General features: G+C 42.1%; 2 protein-coding genes across 3 annotated transcripts; one reads left to right on the top strand and one right to left on the bottom strand.

Annotated features, from left to right (window-relative positions):
• Positions 1–9,576: 9,576 nt before the first annotated feature.
• On the top strand, positions 9,577–11,011 carry nkx2.5 (NK2 homeobox 5; the record flags this gene model as incomplete). Its single annotated transcript, XM_080502586.1, has 2 exons — positions 9,577–9,955; positions 10,398–11,011. The coding sequence occupies 2 exons, from the start codon at positions 9,577–9,579 to the stop codon at positions 11,009–11,011; spliced, it is 993 nt and encodes a 330-aa protein (XP_080358712.1).
• A 1,917-nt stretch (positions 11,012–12,928) lies between these two features.
• On the bottom strand, positions 12,929–15,789 carry bnip1a (BCL2 interacting protein 1a). 2 transcript variants are annotated; one of them, XM_080501981.1, is made up of 6 exons: positions 15,702–15,789; positions 14,798–14,890; positions 14,622–14,713; positions 14,378–14,485; positions 14,076–14,194; positions 12,929–13,822 (listed from the first exon to the last, which is right to left on the bottom strand). In XM_080501981.1, the coding sequence occupies exons 1-6, from the start codon at positions 15,780–15,782 to the stop codon at positions 13,626–13,628; spliced, it is 690 nt and encodes a 229-aa protein (XP_080358107.1). In that variant the 5' UTR covers positions 15,783–15,789; the 3' UTR covers positions 12,929–13,625. The 2 variants fall into 2 exon arrangements, with proteins under 2 accessions (XP_080358107.1, XP_080358106.1); XM_080501980.1 differs by having other exon boundaries at positions 14,622–14,890.
• Between the last annotated feature and the right edge of the window lie 613 nt (positions 15,790–16,402).

Here is a 16,402-nt window from a genome sequence, read left to right on the forward strand (position 1 = left end):
TGTGATTATTATTCCAGTTTTTGACATATATGTCAATCTAAACTTTAATAATCCTAAAATGGAATTTCATCCTGTTACAGCTACTGTAACAGGATGAACAGGATTATTTCACACACACAAAAAAAGAAAATGACTGCAATGAGTGACAACTTCTGCCTCTTTTTCAAGGTGGTCAATGTTTTCTGAGACTGGGCCTGCAGAAATCCTGGTAGCCACCATAGCGACCACTACATAAACATAGTGCTCTACTGTTTTTTTTTCTTTCTGGGTATTTTTAAATGTGTACATATAAGAAATAGTCTAGGAATTGTGATAATGAGAAGTATGCATGCCAAATCCTGTAAATGCTGAGAAGATGTGAGTAAAAAGGTCTAAAATGTCTTGAAATGGCTTTCAATGAGGTGTTAAATGTTACATTTTCACGGATTTCTATTTGAAATGGTTAACTGACGCTTTACAAGAGAAAAGCCATCAAATTTAACAAGCATATGAAAAATCTAGTGCCATTTTAAACAAAGCAAAAAACGGAAAACATCTCTGCCTATGCCTATCCATTTCCCATCACCGCCCCTACGTGTCAGTTTGAAGGAGCGGCATGCGGGGAATGTAACTCATGTCGTACGTGCCTGGAGGTTGCCACAGAAATTAAGCACATAGGTGTAAAGAAATGCCAGTCAGCCTCTCCGTGGCTCCCTGAGTCCAGCTCCTGGCAGCATGCTGGCGAGGCCCCGGCCCAGGAATGCTGTGCCCATCTGTCAACACAGAGCTGCCTTCACTGGCAGATGCCACAGAGAGGATTTTTGTAACCTGGCCCCGGGTGGATTTCATAACCTGGCCTGGCAGTGGTAGAGAGCCTCAGGACTGCGAGAAGATTATGTATGGGGATAATATGGAAGATCATGTGTGTGGGTGTGGGTGTGTGAGGGGTGGGGGTGGGGGTGGGGGGGGGGGGGGGGGGGTGCGCACGTCCCATCCTCTTACAATTTATCTCGCAAGTGTTTGCATTGTGCTCTTCTCATCTGTGTCTACACTCATCTTGCTGCCCTCTCCTCCTTCACGTTTTCCTCTCCCTCGATCGTGTGTCTCTTCCAGGCAGTCCCGGTCGCCTCTCATCGCTCTGATATTCATAATGAATGGTCTTCTCTGTGTGGGGCCTGAATGTGTGGTGGAGTCAGGGGAGCGCCACCTGAGTGATGATTCTGTCTGCTCAAGTCACTCTCACTACCTCCCTCTATCTTATGAACACACACACACACACACACACACACACACACACACACACACACACACACACACACACACACACACACACACACACACACACACACACACACACACACACACACACACACATACACACACACACACACACACACACGCCTGACCTGCTGGGAACACAGGGTCTTGCTGTATCAGGCCTGTGTGGCAGGGGCAATTAGAAAGGTCCAGACGGAGCACAAGCTCGCTTCTCATACTGTCCCCATTAGAGGATGTGAGACAGGCAGAGGGGACAGACAGGAGGAGGACACACAATAACCATCTCTCTCTCTCTCTCTCTCTCTCTCTCTCTCTCTTTCCCACACACACACATGCGTGCACACACAGTTGTGTTTTCATCCCTTCGGGAGAATTTACACTGACTTACATTCTTACATTCATTTCCTGCGGACTTACTTTGCCAGACCTATTTGCCTAACCGAGATCACCGTCTAACCTTAAAACAGGTCAAACTCTCAAAATGCAATGATTTGTGCTTCGCCGACTTGCTATTGAAGCCCATATTTCAGGTAACGCCTCATCATGTGAGCGTGTAAACAGATCTCAGTGGCTATGATGTGAGCAAAGACTCAAACATGCATTCACCTAAAAAAAAAAAAAAGAAAGAAAGAAAGAAAGAAAGAAAGAAAAAAAAAGTAGTAATCCTCATGAAGCTGCCTTTTTTTTGTTCCCAAAAATCTTTTTAAAGTGAATTTGCAAACAGACGTTGGTCCATACAACAGCAATATATTCACATCTGATCAAAGATATACTTTCATCGCAGTGTTTGTATGGACTTAGCCTTACCATTAGCATTACTGTGTGTAACTCCAATCAGTTAAACTGTCCCATATATATAAACTGCTGTGGGGAACGGTGTTTTTGGGCCCCACAAGTCAGCTTAGACCTCACAAGATGAGCATGCGCCCAAATTTTGGGACCCAAACAAACAGGCCATCCATTGTGACATAATGTATACCCAAACCCCCAATCACTCATCTAACAATCACAACTGAGCGCCGAACAAAAACCCAAGCGTGATTGCGCTGCATTTTTGGGTTCAACGAGGTAGATTGGACACCACAATGAGCTCCCAATTTTCCAGCTGCTCAGAAAGGAAAATGCTCATACAATCACAATTGTACAGTAAATCCAAAAACTTAGTGCGAACCTTTCAATACACGGAAATCGGGGTCGGGGCCCCACGTTTTCAGACTCCAGATTTCAAGCCCCTCACAGAGAGAAATACAAAATCACACACAGACTTATATATGTGGTGACACAGGAGCTAAAGCAGTTAGGCCGTCGTGTCGGTGTCTGTGTTCTCCTCCATCATAGGTTGAAAATATTGGACCAGATTTGAACGAAGCAGTGGTTCTGTGCCAAGATGACAACGCAGGGATCGACTCTCTAAACGCGGTGCAACCTGCCGCACAATTAAGAGCTGATGAAAATGCATTCATACTGAATGAATGATGTGTTTTTGTGATTGTTTGTTGTTGTTGTTGTTGTTGTTGTTGTTGTTGTTGTTGTTGTTGTTGTTGTTTTGCACAGGAAGAAGTCGCAAAGACGCCAGTGAGCTGCGCGTGTCGGGGCCCTCTGGGTGGCAAAGGTGCTCGTCCTCTTGACCGCAGACGCGCGCACACACACACGCAGAGAGAGAGAGAGAGAGAGAGAGAGAGAGAGAGAGAGAGAGAGAGAGAGAGAGAGAGAGAGAGAGAGAGAGAGAGAGAGAGAGAGAGAGAGAGAGAGAGAGAGAGAGAGAGAGAGAGAGAGACGCGCGGCCTTTTGTCTCCACATGAATTATCCACCAGGCCAAGTGTGGAAATCAAGCTGCCCCATGCAAGCCTTATTGCAGTGTTGGTCATTTAGCCTATTAGCAATGCTCTTACCTCATTCCTCGGTCAACTCCAGTTGCATGGAAAAAGGAGCAGTCAGCATGTTAAATGTGAAGGCTGAGTGAATGAAGGGCCATAAAGCAACTGCAGCTGATACAGCACCAGCAGCCAGTGAGACGCTGCAAACCGCAGGGCACGTAGTCGATCCTGGGTGACAGGGGGACTCTGGTATGATGGGCTTACGATCATAAAAACTAATACTTCATCAGGGCGCACATGGGAGCGCGCGCGCGGTTTTATATTATATTTCCAACGAGGCAAAACATTAGGGGAACCAGGCTGCTCCAATAAAACGTCCTTTAAAGTAACCTTCACAGTGGGGGGAGAAAAAAAACCCACCATTTATGAGGTCATCAGTTTTTTTTAATGCAAGCGTGTTGTTTGAAAGGTTCTTTACAGTCCGGGTTGGGGATGAAGAAGCAATGTGATTATTAGATTTATAATCCAGATTAGGACATGATTATTTTAAAGTGGGCTAATAATGTGTGGGAGTTACTAATGTATTGTGTGCGGCTGCCCTCTTGTGGCCGAAAAGACTTCATGACAAATTATAGACTGGCGATATCTAAATTATGAAACTCCTTTTCATGGATGGATGGATGGATGTATCGAACATGAAGTAAAACCTTTTGTTTTATTTGCCTAATTTGGAGTAACATTCCTGAGGTTTTCTAGTAGTATATCCTATGCACATTGTCTTAGCTATTTCTCTCTAACTCCTCATTGTAAATAGTGTTTGTTGTGTTTTTATTGTAATTGAATTATTTTATGCTGATACTATCACTGCTTAGCCTTGTATATCTTAATATTTTTTCATTTACCTTTATCGTGCCATGTTGACAATTTAACTTCTACTGTATGCTATTTATTCTGTATTGTTTCTGTGTGGACCTATGTTGCAAGTATTTCCCCAAAAGAGTAACAAACTATTTTAATTCTATTCTATAGCTATTTTTTTAAATGTCTTAAGATCTATCTCAAAACTTGTTCATGCAATTAACTGGTGAAGTTTATTTATCCAGAAACATTAGACTAAATAATAATAATGATAATTATACACAATTTCTTATATTATTTTTACTGCTTGAGACAACGTATTGCCACGGGATGCTGGCCCTCATTGTGGGCAGGCTAAACATGAAACAGCCAGTCACTCACACTCCCATTCCCACCTATTTCCAGGTAATCCTCCTGTGTTTGGACTGTATGAATAAACACTGAGATTAAGTCCCCCACACACCAGCAGAGCATGTAGCCCCCCAAGTCTGGACTTGAAACAGTAATAGTCTCACTTTAAATCTTCTTCTATTCAAGATTAGCTACCAAGTGAACAATAACGATGACAGAGCCCATTCATCTGACATTAGTTTTCTCATAGGTTATATCTGTAAAGCCTTTTCACTTACACAGGGTAGTATTACTGCTCCAGCAGTCTCAAAGGGCTTTCCCTTTCCCAAGAAATTTAAAAAAGAAAATTGAGATTGGAGATTAGAATGACAAGGCAATATTGAGGAATTGCAAAGTCCAGCAAACCAAGCAGACCCAGAGTGTGGATTTCGTTATTTTGCAGGTGTGGAGAAACTAAGCTTTATTTGTGTATTTGTGTTGGTGTGGCCTGCTGAGAAGTCATAAAGATCTTGCACCACTCTGGCTTTGGTCCCTGTCTTGTAACCTAATGGAGGGGCTGCACTAAACAGCTGGATCATAACTTTAGAGATACTGGAAGCCCAATAATCAGTAAAGCACAATCGGTCTCTTGAAAGCCATCATCAGCTCATGAACTTCAACAGTCTCCCACTACTGACCACAAAACCTCAGCTGTAGGGCTCCACAGACAAAACTAAACTCGGCACAGAGAGAGATTCCTCCTCTTATGTCCCCCCCCGGGGGGCCTGACTTCACCTTGAACCCAGTGGACGGCTGTGTGAAGTCTCGCCAGGCCATTGAACATGAACTGCAGAGTGTGTGCGAGAGATGGCGTGGTGGGCAGAAACAGGCAGAAGGATGGAGGGGAAGATGAAGGGGATGCTCTCCCTCCACCACAAACAAGATAAACGATGTACGGACAGATGGCACTCGACATTGCTGCCGTTTTCATTTTTAGTTTCCCGTTACAATCGCCTGACTTCAGGTCAGCGAAGGCTTACAGTGTCAGTTGATAAACGAGGGCCGAGCTGACCCCTGAATGATCCCTGCCTATATCAACCGTACAAGATTGAGGCTTTTCCTTCAGCAGCCACATGGGGGGGTATCGTAGCTCAGAACGGTTTGGTGGATGGAAACAGGGACACAATTAGCTTAGTTTATCTCACACATCAGTCTACAAGTATCGCCACCTGACTGTGAGAAACATCCAGAGGAGGAGACACAACATGAGAGCAGTTGTGACCTTGGCCAGGAGGCAGATGGAACTATGTCACCCCTCAACAAGGACACAGGGGGATGAAGAAAGGCACTGGGAAATATAATATGTAATGAAAAGAAAGATGTAAAAACAGGTGGCGATATGGATTTCCGCTGCATGTAGATTTAGTCTACTGGGCCACACAAGAAAGGAAATGTCTGAGGTTATGAAGGGGTCAGACTGGGGATCAGTTCAAAGTGTGTCTGTAATTGCAAGTGTTATCAAATTAAACCCCTCCTTGTTTAATTTTTAAGATCCAGCCATCAATTGGTATGTACCCACCAGTGTTCTATATGGTTATGGTTGAGCTTTTACAGCTGAATGATAAAAAAAAAAAAAAAAAAAAGAACTAGATACTATCTATAAATCCATCCATGCATGAGTTTAGTTCAAATAAAATATAAGTTTAAAAATCTATATTTCCAGAATGTATCAGGTTTCAAAATCAAATGATGTAGGATCAAGTTATTCACATTTTCATCCAATGGTATTTTAATGTATCTGTATCTTTTAATATTCAGTCTGAAGTCTTTTTTTCTTTTTTTTCTTTTTACCAAAAATCCTTTACATGAAATATTAATGAATTTTTAAGTGGAAAACATATTTTCGTTTGGTGGCTGTAATACTTTCTTTGTGTCACATTAGAACAGACTGAATTTATTTTTACTTTATCTATTTACAATGTCATGATGTTCTTATATGTTAAGAAATGTAATGATGACAAAAACACAAACGTCTCTTATCAAAGTAATTTTCATTTATCTACTTGTCCTTTCAGAAAAACCTCTCATCATTAATTAGAAACTAGACAGAGTCGAAAAGCCACTTGCACATCCCTGTTTCAATTCTTTGCTGGAGAGGTTCAGAGTTGTAGCAGATTTCAACGTAACCTGCAGTCACAGTGTTGCTGTCAGTGTGTTCAAGACAAAGAGCTTTGCTTCCTCCCAAGCGTACTATGGATTCTTTTTTTTTTTAATATCTTCATAAAATTCTACAGTCACATGACATGATTTCACTTTGTAACCATGTAGCCTATGTGTATAGACTGATGCTTGAATAGAATTGTAAAAAAAAAAAAAAAAGTAACCCATATCTTCATGCAGTGACCAGAGTAGACAATGAGAGAAAAACTTACATCAGTTCTTTGTGTGACCTTACTTTTACTTTTTAAAAGGATCAAGTCCCTCAAGGACACTTTTGCACTAACCTTGTCAGGCTATTGTGTATCTGGGTTATTCCAGTAAGTTTTATTTAGATTTGCACCAAGTCTGTAGCTTTTCTCTCATCATGTAACCCCAAACTGACTTCACAATGCAGAAATGTGCTGCAGCACTGCATCACATTCAGGCTTTTCTATTCTTCTGACTGCTTGTTTGACGCCTCCTGACGCCCACCCAAATATAGTCAAAGACTAAAATGGTTACAGCATTTTTGTACATGTATTTATTCAATCTTTGTCCAAAAATATTGATAGTACGCCTGTGTGCGCTTCAAAATATGCTTAAACAGATTTTTGAACAAAAAATTTAATAATTTGACTATTAATGCACCTAATAGACCTACATACTTAAAGAAATGTTCACATTCTTGAGTGAAGAACAAAATGTGTTATTTATTTCTTCATATTTTCCATTGCATTGTTGATTGTGTGTGATGTATTCTGCTTGTAAGTCACTAGTACACACGTATCGTTCTTAGGTGACATTTTGTGCCACTTATATTTCATTGCAACATTTCCAGAAATGTTTGTTTTCTCAGAGCAACTATTTAGTCGGAATCAAAGTTGCTCAAATGTACAAAATTTAAACATCAACAAGTTGTCAAAATGTACATAATTCCATCGTGAGGATCATTTTCAGAACTTCGACTTAAAGAAATAATTACTGTACACATAGAAGTATATGACCTGCCTTGCCCAAAACGTAGTGACAGACAACCGAATAAAGTAGCATTTTAAAGTGTCTGCAGCGTCATTCTTAACCGGATTATAAACCTCGTTGTTTTTTTTTTTTTTTTTTTGTTTTTTTTATCTCAATCTGTCTAATTACCAAACAGTTAATGGATCTCGATCACCCGCCAGAGGCCTCCCGGGCAGAAAATACCAGGTCCACCAGGGGCCCCCCTCCCTCTCCCTCTCTCCCTGTCTGCACGGTGAGGATCCTCACTTCGACACGCAGCCCTTAAAAATACCCACGAGTTCGTGCAGCGGAAGTTTTTAAGCAACCTTATCTAAAGCTTTATCTGTCTTGGAGATGTGCTGCAGAAAGACAGGTCAAAGGGGACCACGGCGCTGCAGCATTAGGGGATGTGAAACACATGCCAGGGCCTGTCATGTTTAATTTACAGTTGACAGAAAACATTAGCATTTCACCTTGGAAGAAGTTCTTTTTTCACGGGGCACGTTTCTTTAATATTGGCTTTGTATTTACTGGAAGATACCGAGGAAAACTTTGCACCCAGACGGCGTGAGGGCGACGGAAATCAATCACGGTGAAAACATTTCCCCAGTGTCTTGTGTTTCCGCAACGTGCGTTTACTTTATTTCGCCAATAATTACGGCGAGAGCAGGGCCATGTTGACGCTCACTGCTGCCCCGGACAGATTCTACAGCCATTCATCAGCTCGCGAGGCGCACAAATAGTCTTTAAAACTATAAACACAATCGCCGGGTTGGAGACAGGGGGACCCATTTACCCCGCGGCTGCGCTAAACGCTGAAGATAAAACAAACGATAATACTGTCTGTCTCCTGTGACCGTCTCCACACGCATTAATAGCAGGTTTAAGTGCCAACCGCGCGAGGGTGGAGGAGGGGGGGACGCGCGGAGGTTGTGCGTCATTACGCACGGTTGTCTTTTCAGCAGCGGCTGCCTACTGAACTCACAGGTGTTGTACATTAGTGATATATCTTATTTGTTTGAGCCCTGCAAGTGTATACATCTAAGTTCTACTAACACTATAAATAATTACAAATCTCAGGGAAAAAGTGGCCAAAAACGACTGTTGTTTGCCATGTAAAGGGACAGATTTGGTACCAAGACGAAAGTGTCGCACATGACACTTCTTCAGGATAACCTGGCCTGCAGCGTGGGTGGTGTGTGTGTGTGTGTGTGTGTGTGTGTGTGTGTGTGTGTGTGTGTGTGTGTGTGTGTGTGTGTGTGTGTGTGTGTGTGTGTGTGTGTGTGTGTGTGTGTGTGTGTGTGTGTGTGCAGATTTGTTGTCGTCTGTTATCACTGCCTGATAAGACAGACAGCGGCTCCAAGATCTCTTGGAGGCAGACTGCACAATTGTCGCTCCCGGTTTCAGGTTCCGTGTTTAGGGACCCAACCTGTTGTCTGCCGCGTTTCCCCTCCACACACACACACACACTTCATGATTATTGTACAGTTTTGATGTATACTCTGTTAAGATGAGTTATTTCTTCTGGATCTTGAATAAACATCCGTTGAAATGCTGCCTGGACTGAGAATCGTGTTTGCTCTGTGTGGGTAACTGCAACACACACACACACACACACACACACACACACACACACACACACACACACACACACACACACACACACACACACACACACACACAAAACTATCCAACAAGTCAATTTAATGCCATTTTCAAACATAAAAGATGACACAAAATGTCAGACTTTCTATCAGTGGTCAGAAACACTCTATTTTAACGTATAAAAAGAGTAAATAAGTGTCAGCTTACTTCCAACATATGAACAGATATGACCTTAAATGCAACACAAGACAGGTATTGACATTATTTCACGTCATTATATGGGAGTACCAGCCGGTTAGGGTCCTACTGGCTCCCCTCCTCCTCTCCGCGTCACTGAAGAGTGAGAGGCCAGCAGAAGAGTTTGGAGACACGGTTGACATTCAAAATGCACACTTCACTCAAGATCAATCTGCTCCACCAAACTAAAACTGACATACAGTAAATATCACCAGTGAGCAAAGAGGGCTTTGTTAACATCTTTTTTTTATGAGTTTTTTTTCCCCCTTTTCATTTAATGGCGATGTTTCCCAGTACGTCTACTCCCTTTTCTGTAAAGGATATATTAAACTTGGAGCAAAGTCATGACGTGATGGTGTCTTCTCTGGATGTTTCTTCTCGTTTGGACTGTTGCACGGGGCCACAGACCTCCATCTCCTCCTCTTGCGCCTCCTCCTCCTCCTGCATGCTGGCCCGCCTGAAGCTGGAGCCTCTCCGGGACGCGTCCTGCGCCACCACCGCCTCATCCTCACTGTTTGGAGAAGACTTCCACAGCCCTAAGGCCGGCAGGGACAATACACTCAACTTTGCTTCTAACTTTTACGGCAAATCCCTCCTGGAAATGGATTTGGACAAGGATGGCAGATCTGATATGTTTGAAGGAAAACGAAGAAAAGGTGAGTTGATACGGGGAAAAGATTAAGTTTAATAAAGGCCTGTGCAACATCGGGCCTGCAGACTCGCGCGTCGGCTTGTGCAGATTTAAATAGATCCTACAGAATCGTTTAAATTAAAACAATGAACACAGAAGAATGTTTATTTTTAAAAGAAAGCTAGACGTTTATTTTTCAAATTTATAAAAGCCGGAATAGGGTTTATTTTCTGAAGAATACATTTGTAAAAATCAATGGTGTAGCTTCCAAGGCATTTGCGCTCAACTTCCAAATGAAATCATATGTATTATAAGTGCGTAAATCGTGATCATTAAACTGTCCGGTAGCCAAGTGAAATGTACAAATATGGGCCTAAAATGTAGGCAAAGCAAAGTATTAAGATGCTTCTAAAATGTGTGAAAGGAGCATTAATTACTTGTCTTTCCTATTGGTGTGTTTTAACCAGAGGAGTTTGGTACTCAGGCCGAGGCCGTGGAGGAAGCAAAGCCCGAGGATCCGGACCGACCCAAGCCTCGTAGGCGCAGGAAGCCACGCGTCCTCTTCTCCCAGGCGCAGGTGTACGAGCTGGAGCGCCGCTTCAAGCAGCAGCGGTACCTATCAGCCCCGGAGCGAGACCACCTGGCCGGGGTGCTCAAACTCACCCCGACCCAGGTCAAGATCTGGTTCCAGAACCGGAGGTACAAGTGCAAGCGGCAGAGGCAGGACCAGAGCCTGGAGATGGTGTCTCTGCCGCCGCCCAGGAGGGTGTCGGTGCCGGTGCTGGTGCGGGACGGGAAGTCGTGTCTGGCGGCGGACACGGCGACTTACAACCCCTCCTACAGCATGGGCCACATCAACCACTTCACGTACAACAACTACCCGGCGTTCAGCAGCTACCCCGGCCCCGGCTGCAACACAAACTACGGCTGCAGCTACCCGGCGGCCCCCATGCAGAGCGTGCAGGGCTCCTCCAGCAGCGGCAACTACGTGAACTTTGGGGTCGGAGACCTGAATAATATGCAAAACACTTTTCCCTCCAGTAACGGGATGTCCTCGTTACACGGCATCAGGACATGGTAAAAGGACGGATAGCAACGACGACAACAACAACAACAGCAAAATCTTGATTTCATTTAACAAGATTTTATGGCTGCATGAATTTATAAAGATGGGACAATTTATAGGATGCTGTAAGTTTTCTCATTTTTACGCTTTGCGGTTTTATTCTAAGCACTGAGTTTTGTTCATTTTAAATATATTTCCCCTGCACTTGTAATTTGAATAAAAATAAAAGAAAGTTGTAACAACAGGTTGTTTTTTTTTATCCTATTTAAAATGTTCAGATTAACAAAAAAACCTTATGCATTTTTAATTCCTGTGGATATATAATTGAAATAAAGAAACAACTGCAAATTTATAGAGTTTAAAAAGATATTTTAACATTCTGCAAAGCATCAAGGTAATTGTGTCACTATAAAACTACATATTTATAAAAGTAAAAATACAATTTACAATGATAAATAACAAAATGTATGTGTCTGAGTTAAACTGTTGCTCTTGAAGCCACATAAAGGGCCAGCACATCTGTACAACCTCGGCATGGCTTGTGTCTGCTTAAAATGTTCAAGTGGCTATTACAAAGCTTCCCTCAATATGCTTTAACAAGGTTAAAAGGTTGTTAAAGGTTTACACTTTTTTACAGCCTACTGTCACACAGGCTTATGCTTCACAAATGTGTTTAGAGGTTGCTGGGACCGAGGTGGCTGTTAGTCATGACCTTGACCTCTAATGAATATTTAAAATCTGCCAAAAGTCAATTATTCACAACTTTTGAAACTATTTAATTTGTCAACGTGCCAAATTTTCACTTACATGTAGAAATGCTTTAAACATATGTTGTGATTCCAGAGTGTCTCCAACCTCTCATATGAAATTTGGAAATGAAGTGATGTGCTCCCAATAGGTTTATTTTACTAATTACCAGTTTTGTAAAAAATAAGTTTCTGTCTGGCAAATTAATCTGCATAATATGTGGAGGGGGAAATGGCTGAGCCAGAATAACACTTGTTAATAAATAAAAAAATAACCATCTCATGCAATAATTTTTTTAAAGGCTCTCTATCATACCATGTATGACAAAGAAGCTGAGGCTCCTGTCAGCCATCAGTTTCAGCATTTAAATAGTCACTGTGGTGTCACGTAGGCCCCCCCGGTGTCCAGACACAAACTCCGGACACTTGATTGACGGTATCTCAGTGCTAAATGTACAAATAATCCATTTTGCTCGACAGAGAGCAAGAGGCCTTGTCTAAGTGTGCAGTTATATGAACAAGCGAGGAAACTGGCTCTGCACGGCCGCCGCCACTTTACATGAGTAGGAGCTGCTTAGGCATCTCTCAGGTCTCTCCACACTTGCACTCTTTTCCACCGTCGCATTTTCTGAACAATCTGCACTTACAAATGCACATACCAGGAGCAAACGCCAAGCCAGTAGCATTTGTGTTTATTAATTAATAATGACAGCATTTACATATAATAAACAAGTTGGCGATGCCAGGCAATCGCGGAAAGGGGAGCAAGGTCATGTAGCTTCTCTGGCCACGCTCTCCTCTGTGGTGTTGAAAAGGCAACGTCAGATAACAGAGCCACACAAACCTAAAAATACCCCTCCGTCTCCTCCACCCACACTGGAAAAGGGAGAGGGAAACGGGTCGGAATAATCTGCTTTTCCGGGTCTTATCTGAAGAAAGGCAGAGATGCATGCTGCGCTATCTTCTGCCAGTGTGAACACTGCGACTCCTTTTTCTGAGCTTTTCTGCTCGGCTGCAGCCCCAGAGCTTCTCAGCCCTCACGCTGAATAAAGGCTTTTTCCCCCCCTTTCTTTGCTGACTGAATAAAACATGGGGGATATTTGAAGTAAAACACAAACTGAGTGAATGCAGTTGGGTGTAAATCAACAAGTTTTATTCCACTAAAATAACATGAAGTTTTGTTTATTATTAAAAAAAAAAAAGGCCTCCTACAGTAATTATACAGTACATAGCTACATGTTTACCTCTTCGGCTAGAACATCATCTACACAGTGAGCATGTGAGAATGATGATGATTATTTAAACAAGTGATAGTCACATGCAGACCTGTTACAGTCACGTGTTAAGTCCTAGAATTGTTCCCAAACATACCTGCGCTCAGTATGATGCTATTTATAATTTACTGTCTAATATCAATGACGACACTCATGAATAAAAGTGGCTCCCTTTCTCCTTACATTATCTTTTTTAATTTTTTTGTTGCTATTTTAAGACAAAGAAACTCCCTTGTTGAGTCATATGTAAACATGTGCCTTAACACATTATCTGGACTCTACTAAGCATATAAACATCAGACACATTTGCAACCCCCATCACTTTGCTCCTGACATTTTTTATTCTTCTTCTTTTCATTAGTATGATGGATTAAAATCTATTCAATAACTAAAACAGTGTGAAGCTTATAGGCATGCAGGTTCAACTGACTTTCTGTGGACAATTTTTCACCGTCAGCAGTCAGTTCGGTCCACATTCCACCGGACAGACGAACGCGTGCAACACGTATAATCCGACCCGCAGCATTCAGAGCTGTTTAAAATCATACGTGCTGGGAATGGAAAGCAGTGTAGGTTGTTCTCGCGGAGCTCTGCAGCGAGGTACCTGGTCTACAGGAAGGGGAACAGTCTCTTCTTCAGGATGTAGAGGACCGTGGCGAGGAAGAGCGCCAGGGCCAGGAAGATGAGCAGCTTGTCGGTGAGCTCCCTGCGGTTGTACTTGGTGATGAGTTTTCTTCCGAGCTGAATGGTCCCCGTCATGGTCTTAAACTCGTCATTCGTCTCTTGGACCGTTCTCGAGGACGTCGCTTCAAAAACGAGAGAAGGAAACCAATGAAGCGGGTTCGCACGGTGCAAATTGTAACTTTAACTAAAGGAAGCTGCTTCTCTTTAAAACTCAACAAAACAACAAAAGACATTTTGTAATCTGGTTCAAAGCAGCAGGAAAATCTGGCGGTCACTTTATCCTCACATGTATTTGCTCCTAATGTTTGAGAAGAAATGAGTGGAGGATAAAACTATATATGTCACTTTTTTTCCCAAAAACTATCTCACACTCACCGAGTGATGTTATGGTCTCCTCGCTCTGCTGGACCTGCTGGGCCATCATTCGGCTGATGCTCATGAGATTTTCCGTGATGTCACTGGATGTCTGGGCCAGGTCCTCTTTGGTCATCTTCCTAATGAGAAAATACGAGACCCCTGAAGTAAATGTCCTCGTGCAAAGAAAACACATCATATCGAAGGACTACAAACAAGAGAAAAAATAAATATGGCATAAACATGACAAAGGAATACACTGTGGTGATATTTTCTAAAGTAAAGACATTCTCTGACTATCTGTAAAAATGCGTCGATCCCACCTCTGCCTCACAGCAGCGCCATCGGCTCCGTTAAGAAGCTCCTGCTTCTCCATGTTGTCGATGGACAGTTTACTGGCCAGGTTAGCTTTTCTCCAGGCAGTCTGGTTACTGCACAATGCAGAGAAATAAATATAAACAACATACAATTTCACTGGGAGAACCATATTCTCTGGGCATTTGTCAAAAAAACTCATCACTTTCAATATTCAATATCAGTTTCACTGGATTACTTTAAGGACTTCACCTTTGCATCTGTTTCTTGTGTCCTTCTATCCGAATGACCAAGTTCTGTTTCTCCGACTCTTTGTCCTGCTCCATGGCCATCTGATCCAAGTCCTGCAGAGAATCGAAACAACCAGTGACACCACTGAGATGACGTGATGTGCGCAAAGATATCCCCAAAGTGAAACCCTTTCTCACCTGAATCCGTAATCTGAGGTTGTGGAAATTCATTTTCACTTCTGCATTTATTCCTGTCAGCTTGCTTTGAGGCCCTGTGCACTCTGAGATGTCCTAGAACAAAACAACAGGGGTTTTAGACAGTCGGTGCATACTTCAATCAAAGGATTAACTGAATAATACCAATGTTTTTGATGCTTTAAGTTGAGAAAATATGCCCGCGTGACTTCTAGTGTCCAATTTTGTGCAAGCAGTGGTCAAATGCCCAAAGATATCTGACTTACAATGAGTTGAAATACCATTCTCGGCCCTTTATCGAGACCTTTAAACCTCTGAATCCTCCACAGGCCCTATGCAGTGAGCCAGAGGACAAATCTCACTGTACTACTGTGTATGTGGCACAAATACAGGAATTCTTCTAAATGGCTGTATAAGACTTGTTGTATTTGGCCCGCAGATCTTATTTTGACATCCCTGGTCTGGTTAATAATACTTAATATCGTACACAAAGCTCAACCTTAGAAATAATCAACTATAAAATAAACTCCTTAAAATCGGCATGAATCCTATTTAAAGCAAATATTCAATTATAAAATTGGTTGGTTGATTATTTCCTTGTAAATGTTTATATAGAAAATTAAATTCGAAAAAAGAAAGCGAAAACAGAAAGTTTCGACTTTCAATATACTTTACAATCAATGTATGACGTTGATAATTCTGCGTCAAGTCCTTCACGATAGTTTGTTTGTTTGTTTTTTTACTTAAAGAGCTTGTTTGACAGATTTGATCCATGTCCGTGCTCTTCTCCTCTGAAAGCTCCATGAATCTTCATCCTTCCGGGAAAATCTCTCCTCTTGATGACAAGCTTCAAATCCTGCACACCCTGACCCAGGACTAAGTCATCTTACCACGGGAGTGTTCGCACCTGGATGAGAGCCTTGATTTCCAGGTCATATTTCAGGATTTCTTGTTCACATATTCGGACGTGGACATTCGACGACGCCATATTGCCAACGTTGTCTGCCGGAGCTACGGAAAGCGAGAGGCCGCTTTGGAAACGCGACTTTAGACATTCGCGCATTGAATAATGAATTAAGTATTGAGCGGAAAAAAACGTATAAATATTGTACACACTGTCCCATCAGGTTAGCAAATCCTTTTACTGAAATAAGAGGAGAAATGTCTCATTTGGATAATATTTGAATCAGGATATATGTCACATTTTGGTATTTTTGTTTAGTCATAAATATTATATGTGTTTTAGGATTTACTTTCAATTTGATCAAAAAAAAGGCATAAAGTCATGAAATATCTATAAATGCCTCTGTAATGTGGAAAGGTTGAATTTCCCTGTACAGTATTTCAATAGGTGCAATGTGAAGGGGTTGATATATTTACAACCACGGGTGGACAATTCATCACACTCATGGATAGTTAACGGAAACATATCAAGAGAGGAGTTTCAGTAATGGCAGTCACATGTATGGGTAAAAACAGGAAAATTAAAATAGTATCAATGATAAAGAGCTGGAATTTGCAACAAGCAGAACTATCAAAGATAAGTAAAAGAGAATGTATTGACCTGCAGTATAGGACATAAAGGTTCACTAAAAGAAAAAAGAATGT

Source organism: Blennius ocellaris (assembly GCF_963422515.1).
Source record: "Blennius ocellaris genome assembly, chromosome: 9".
Taxonomy (NCBI): Eukaryota; Metazoa; Chordata; class Actinopteri; order Blenniiformes; family Blenniidae; genus Blennius; species Blennius ocellaris.

Excerpts from the sequence above, each read along its gene's own strand:
- bnip1a (XM_080501980.1), bottom strand. The coding sequence starts at position 15,782 with ATGGCGTCGTCGAATGTCCACGTCCGAATATGTGAACAAGAAATCCTG. Across the intron at positions 14,891-15,701 it reads AAATCAAGGCTCTCATCCAG|GACATCTCAGAGTGCACAGG; the intron begins GTGCGAACACTC and ends GTTTTGTTCTAG. Across the intron at positions 14,195-14,377 it reads GGCGCTGCTGTGAGGCAGAG|GAAGATGACCAAAGAGGACC; the intron begins GTGGGATCGACG and ends TTTTCTCATTAG.